General features: G+C 26.3%; 5 protein-coding genes across 5 annotated transcripts; all 5 read right to left on the reverse strand.

The window, feature by feature from the left end:
- Positions 1-150: 150 nt before the first annotated feature.
- On the reverse strand, positions 151-858 carry AAJ76_5000025645 (t-snare complex syntaxin; the record flags this gene model as incomplete). The annotated part of the gene is made up of 1 exon (XM_024475793.1): positions 151-858. The coding sequence occupies one exon, from the start codon at positions 856-858 to the stop codon at positions 151-153; it is 708 nt and encodes a 235-aa protein (XP_024330450.1).
- Positions 859-1,332: 474 nt separating this feature from the next.
- Positions 1,333-1,683, reverse strand: AAJ76_5000026485 (g10 protein; the record flags this gene model as incomplete). Its single annotated transcript, XM_024475794.1, has 1 exon — positions 1,333-1,683. The coding sequence occupies one exon, from the start codon at positions 1,681-1,683 to the stop codon at positions 1,333-1,335; it is 351 nt and encodes a 116-aa protein (XP_024330451.1).
- A 54-nt stretch (positions 1,684-1,737) lies between these two features.
- On the reverse strand, positions 1,738-2,508 carry AAJ76_5000027295 (hypothetical protein; the record flags this gene model as incomplete). Its single annotated transcript, XM_024475795.1, has 1 exon — positions 1,738-2,508. The coding sequence occupies one exon, from the start codon at positions 2,506-2,508 to the stop codon at positions 1,738-1,740; it is 771 nt and encodes a 256-aa protein (XP_024330452.1).
- Positions 2,509-3,035: 527 nt separating this feature from the next.
- AAJ76_5000028107 (hypothetical protein) lies at positions 3,036-3,320 on the reverse strand (the record flags this gene model as incomplete). The annotated part of the gene is made up of 1 exon (XM_024475796.1): positions 3,036-3,320. One exon carries the CDS (start codon positions 3,318-3,320, stop codon positions 3,036-3,038), a length of 285 nt encoding a protein of 94 aa, XP_024330453.1.
- A 2,576-nt stretch (positions 3,321-5,896) lies between these two features.
- On the reverse strand, positions 5,897-6,316 carry AAJ76_5000031103 (hypothetical protein; the record flags this gene model as incomplete). Its single annotated transcript, XM_024475798.1, has 1 exon — positions 5,897-6,316. The coding sequence occupies one exon, from the start codon at positions 6,314-6,316 to the stop codon at positions 5,897-5,899; it is 420 nt and encodes a 139-aa protein (XP_024330454.1).
- Between the last annotated feature and the right edge of the window lie 335 nt (positions 6,317-6,651).

Consider the following 6,651-nt stretch of genomic DNA (forward strand, 5'->3'; position numbering starts at 1 on the left):
CAATATAGTAATTACATTGTAACTTTATGTGAAATTGTCTAAAAATGTTTAACAACATTTTTTACAAAGCGTATAAATATCTTTATTTGGTATATTTACTGTAAAAAAAGTCAAAATTAATAACAGGTCTTATATAGTTTAAATAGAAAATTAATTTATTACTTTTCTTCTTAATTCCACTTTTATAATACTTAAGATAATTAATAATAGTACTATTATACCTAATAAATACATTATTTTATCCTTCATCCCTTTATAATTTTTCTCTAAAATATTTAACTCATTATTTACTTTATCTAGATTCGCACATGTAGTCTCAAAAATTAAATCGAGTCTGTCTATACTATTAGATCCTAAGTGTATAAGCATTTTCATTTCTAAAATATAATTAGTGATTTCATAAATATTTTTTTGAATGTCTAGTACATTTTCTACATTATCTGCCATATATTCTGTTTCTTGTTCAAAATTTTTTTCAGGAATAATGTCAATTACGCTGTCCTCTAAAAATTTTTGCTGTGTTTTTTTATATTCCAATAAAATGGTTTTTAATTTAGTATTAAAATAATTAATAATGTATTTGTTCAAATCTGTATCATCTGTGTTTATTTCAGAAATAAGAGATTCTACTTCTTTAAATCTTGAAGTTATAAGATCATTCATTTTACGGATTTCTAGTCTTTTTTTGCTTTTTGATTCAAAAGACGGAAGCTTAAGTTTTTCCTGTTTAATATGTAAAAGTTTAATAGATTTATATATTTCATCTAAAAATGTACGAATGTGAAATACATCTATCCCTCCTTTTCGTATGGGTAAAGTATTTATTCTTTTGTATTCACATGTTCTATTTATTATCATTTTGTTTATTTACAAATAAATTGTGCAAAATATGTTTACAAACAAAATATTATTATTATATAATTTAAAAAAATAGATGTGTATTAAGTATAATAAAATTGCAAGCACTACCCATAACTTAATTCAATATTAGTCTTTATCAGGTATGCATTTTAAATATTTATATTATTATTTTTTTATTTATTAAAATCACTGTGCATTAAATATTAATAAATAAATAGCAACTTAATTTAAAAACAATAAGTATTAATGTTTATCATAAATGTATTTTTCATTTTTTTAAATTTTACAAGCTACCAAATCAGTTCATACACTTCAAATATTTCACATTATAACAGTACCTTGCAAGTTTAAGTAAAAGAACTAAAGATTATAAAAAATAATCTGTTACAACATATCTCAATATTTTTTATAAAAAAGTGTAACTTTGTCGTTTTTTGTAGATAATTACAAATAAGTTATCAAAATAAATTATTAATAACTTCCACATCCTTCACAATTACAATTGGCACAATAAAATTTTTCACATTCCTTTTCTATAGGCACCCTACACTTACAAACTGTACTATTTTTATGATCTAGTGTTTGTATACATCTTATACAACATAGTTTTTCATATCCAGGAGTATTCCAAAAATTGATTAAAGTTGCATCAGCCAAGTTATACTTTATCAATTTTTTATAAGTATCTTTATCTAAGGATCTATCTTTTAACATTTCATAAATATATCTATTTCTTTTATAATGCAATTTAAAAATATTAGCATCTTTTTCTTTCATTTCACTATCAATATTTTTTAAAAATATGATCAATTCAGTGTACATTTATAAGGGAATAATTTTATAAATATTTAATAAATAGAAATCCTCTGTAAGTTTTTATAATATCACTCTCTCATTCTTGTAAACAGAAAAAGAATAAGTATCTCTTTTTATTTTATAGATATCATCTGTTACTATATATAATATCTCCCCATATCCATCTTCTAATATATTTCCATAATTTACAAGTCCAGAACTTTTATCACTATATTTTAATATATATAACTTGGATATATATAAATTTATATATTTTATATTTCTTTTAATATTTATATTAAATTTCAATATAAAGTCTGTTAATCTTTGTAAATTAATAGTATCATGTATTGTATTAGAAATCTTATTATAAGTTCCTTTTTTTATTTTTATAGTATAATTTTCTACAGTAACTTCTTGTTCTTTAATTGGATTATTTAATCTTCTTATTTCTATGTATTCTATATTTTTAAATTTAATATAAATATAATATTCAATAAGGTTAGAATTTGGATCTTTTTTAGAATTAAAAATGTCTATACATTTTGCAAAGTATTCTATACACGGCCTTATAATATTAATATTTACTTTTTCTTCTTTTGTATTTTTCACTTCATTCTGTTTAATAATACCTTTATTAACTAATTCATAGGTTTGTAAAAGTGTATCTGCTTCTACTTTACTGAAATTTATATTTAATATTATATCTTTATTCTCATCTTCAATAGTTTGTAATCTACACAAATTATTCCAAGCATCTGATAATGGATCTAATACTTCTTCATAAATAACAGTATCATCAGTAATACTTTTTATTTTAGGTATAAAATAATCTTTTGTATTTATTTTCATAAAATGGGCTTAAATTTTTATGCTTTTAAAAATTTATAAAGTAGTGGATTTTAAAAAAGTTTAAATTGAAATAAATAATTATTTTTCAGATAGCATAAAATTAATAACACATATTTTATTTGCACTTTTAGCTTTAGATCATATAAATTTAAAATTTGCATTATAAAAGCCTTATAAAACTTTTTATTAAAAAATCCTGACAAAAAAACGCAGTAAATATTTTTATATTTGGTATGTCCCCCTTTTCATCAATTATAGCCTTACAATACTCATTAGATGCTTTGAACCGATTTTTTGCATGTTTCTTTATCAACTTTATTCAATTCTTTAAAGTAAATTGCTCTAGTTAATATTTGACCTCCTTGTAGCCACACTGCTCATAAACATTTAACTCAAATTTTTGATAGGATTCAAATCCGGCAATTATGCTACCCGATCATAAGGTTAATTTTTCTATATATTAAACATTAGCATAATTACTTGCTTGTATTCTTAAATTCGTTACCTTGTTGAAAAAATTAAGGTTTCTAATTTACGTTTTTGGGCTGGTGTGGCGAGAAACGCAGGAAGGCGACCAGAACTAAAAAAGTCCTCCACAATGCTCGCTCCTGAAGCCAAACTAAATTGGCGTAACTTAATTGGTTTATTAACTTCATGGAAAATTGTCTCTTGTGAGATCCCCCGTTGATCTTATGATTCTCTTGCTGTTGATGATTATGTGAGTTATTCATGACAGCAATGCCCTTCTTTTCATAAAATATTTTTATACTAACATTTCTTCGAGAAAATTCAGAAAATAGAAAATATTTCATGTGGAATTAATACCACAGCTGGGACTGCCAAACTCGTGTATAAAATTCTTGGATATTCCCTCTATTGAATTCATTATTCGGTGCTACTTAAACACAGTCCCACAGGGGTAAAAAAATTAAAAAAACATTTTCTCCCGTTCACACTATATAATTTATTCAGCATGGCAGTGTATTTTAAGGAAAGCGATTTTTGATTTTTTTAATTTTTTACCCCTAGAGATGATTAAGAATTTGTACGATTCAATCTTTCAAAATATGAAAAGTGCAATAATTACCTAACCACAGCCAATGTTTTTCTGCGAACAATCAAGTGCGATTGTGATGGATTTATGCAACATGCAGAAAACAAGAAATATGCAGAAGGTAAATGCTTCTATTGTGCTAATAAATGCAAGAAGCGAAAAGGGATAAAGACGAGCACAATGTTCAATAAATCGAGGCTACCTCTGCATACTCGGCACAGCATAGTTTGTTGTTGGATCTTGGAATAAGTAATGCTATTATATGCGAAATTTTTGAGCCCGCTTGTATTTCTTACAAGGATGTTATTTTAGAAAAAATGAAATTGAAATTTTTTTCTAGAATAGGCAGACCCAATAAAATTATTCAAATTGATGAAACTGCAATCTGTAGGAGTAAAATAATCACCAATTTTACTTTAACACAAGATACAGTTGCACGTACAACATGGTTAGTGGGAGGAATTGAAAAAAAAGCGATGATTGCCTTTTTAAAATTTTTCCTAACAGCTCGGCTAATGTAATGATGAATCTTTTTAATATTTATGTTGAAATAAAACTATTGTAAGAGCAGATAGCTTTTCGTCGTATAGATCAGCAGTTGTAGATTTTGGTTGTTTAATAAATAGCAAATCATAATATTGGATTTACAAATGAAATGGTGAACATACGAATAAAATTGAAAATTTATAGAGCCATTTAAAGACTAAGTTGCGTACAAGACATGGAGTTATGAAAGTAAATACTATGTTTTGCAAAATAAGAATAACGCGGTGTAAATTTATTAAGCTGTTTATTAGCTTTCATTCTCGATCCCCTCAAAGCAGCAATTATTTTATATAGTTTTTATAGTTGATTAAACAAATAAATTAGTAAAATAAAAGAAAGACAAAAAGTACTAGAGCGTGTTAACATAGTAAAGTAGGATAAAATCGTTTTAGTGGTTTGTTTGGACAAAAACACTGTAATTATTAAATAAATAATTTACATGATGCAGTTGGTTCATTACAGTAAGCCTTAAAGATTTTATTTATGAATTTTAGTTTCGAAGAAAATTTTTACAAGAAAAAAGTTCAACGAGTTTTGCAATTACATTCAACAAAATAATATCGTTCTATTTTTTTAATCCCTGTGAGACTGTGTTTAAATTTCACCTAGAGATGATCTCACTTTCTTCCACAAATTAAGTCAATCTGTTATTGATTATCTTGAGATAGATTTTGTTAATAATATTAATCAAAGAGATGCCTCTATAATTATTCAAATCCCCCTTATCGCCTTTCTTATGGAGACATACAATGTTAGCCGTGCTCTAATATTCTGGAGTACTATTTTCATTAATGTACTTATTAAACTCACAAAACATGAATTTAAAATAATTGATTTTTACTTCATATATAAATAGATGTTTGTATTGCTATGTGAATATTTCATCCGGCCCAGCAGCTTTGTTGTTTTCACATTTCTTTAATGAAGATAAAAATTTTTCTTCTGAGATCTCTGGTGGGGGATCAGTAAGATTTATCTTGCTGTAGATGTTTAAGTCCACATTGTTTTCTGATACTAGAGTAGTATAAAAATTGTTTGCTATTTATAGCTTTTTATCTCGACATATCTGTGTAGTCCGTTGTAAACTTTAAGAGATACCTGATCTAATCTAAAAGATCCAGGTCTACTATTTTTCAGCCATTGTCAGAACTCTCTTGATCAATTACTCTTAAAGAGTTTGAAGTCTCTCAAAGCCAAGAGTTTCAATCTGTCTTTCCGAATTTATTTCTTAGTTTCTCCTGCTTTTTCTTTGAAGTACTCAAACTTTGTTGAATTAATCTCATTATAGTTCTTTATAACAGTTTTTGCTGCTAGACGTTGTTTTATCACCTCAGTGTGATTATCCCATTTGTAGTTGCTGATTACTCAGCTTTCTTCTTCGCTTGTTAACCACTTTGTAATTTCTAAGCATCTTTTTGTCATAAACAAACTGTTCAGAGATCTTATCAACAGTAAGTTTTAGTTTTCTTTTGAGAACCAAGTGATCACTTAGTGCTTAAGATTTTGATATAATAATGTTATCATTAAAATTTTCTAACAATCTAAAAATCGTGTCTATCCTTCTTTTAGATCGCTTACCATCTTTAAGGATTCTAGTTCCTTTGTGGCCATTGTATTTTAGAACAGTTGGTAGACCAACTGCATCTTATTTTTTTTTGAAAGATGAATCTTGCATTTCATGTTTCCCATCACTATGATCTCACAATAGTGATTTTTTAATTTCTCTTATGACAGAAGAGATAGTAGTCTAGCAAGGATCTCTTTCTTAAGATCCCCGTCTTGTGATATTTAAATATTGATGATTAAGTACTTAATCCATTTGCCTACTGGCCAAAACTCAACCACAGTTTGCAGTATGTTTGAGTCGGTCCCTTTCTTGGAGCATCTAATAGCTCCAATTTTTTTAACCAGAGTGATTAATCCTGGTTTATTTTTTCCACTACTAGTAGTTTCTACAGCAGTATATTTTTTGAGCCTTGAGGGGAATACAGATTGTCTCCATGTCTCCTGAAGGCACATAATTTTTGGTTTTTTCTTCTTCAAGAGAATCTCGAGTTCTTCTCTTTTGTTGGAGAGATGGTTTATATTAAAATTTAAGAGTTTTATTTTTTCTTTCATCTCTTTGTTTCTGTGATTAGGTAAACCTAATTTATTTTTCTTATTGTGTAATACTTTAAAACCAACGGCTTTCACAGTATTTAATAACATCTTTCTATGTAGTTTATTAACCACAATTTTCGTTTATGGCGTGTCCTTCCATCTAAATTTTCTAAAAGTAAGAATATTTCCTCAAAATAGTGTTTCCTTCTTTATTACATTCTTAAGAGGTCTTATTCTCTAAAAGGTATTCTTTGTATTTTGATAATACAAAAGTTTTCTTGTACTTTTAGCATAATTTTTATTTTCCTAATAGATGGGGTTATAAGACAATTAAGTCTGGTTTGACGTCTATCAATACTATAGATTTTATTATATCTAAATATATTAATTTTTTCTTTTTTAATAAATTAAAAATATTTTTCTTTTTATGAGAAAACAAATTC

This window comes from Vairimorpha ceranae (genome assembly GCF_000988165.1).
Source record: "Vairimorpha ceranae strain PA08 1199 chromosome Unknown NODE_50, whole genome shotgun sequence".
Lineage (NCBI taxonomy): Eukaryota > Fungi > Microsporidia > Nosematidae > Vairimorpha > Vairimorpha ceranae.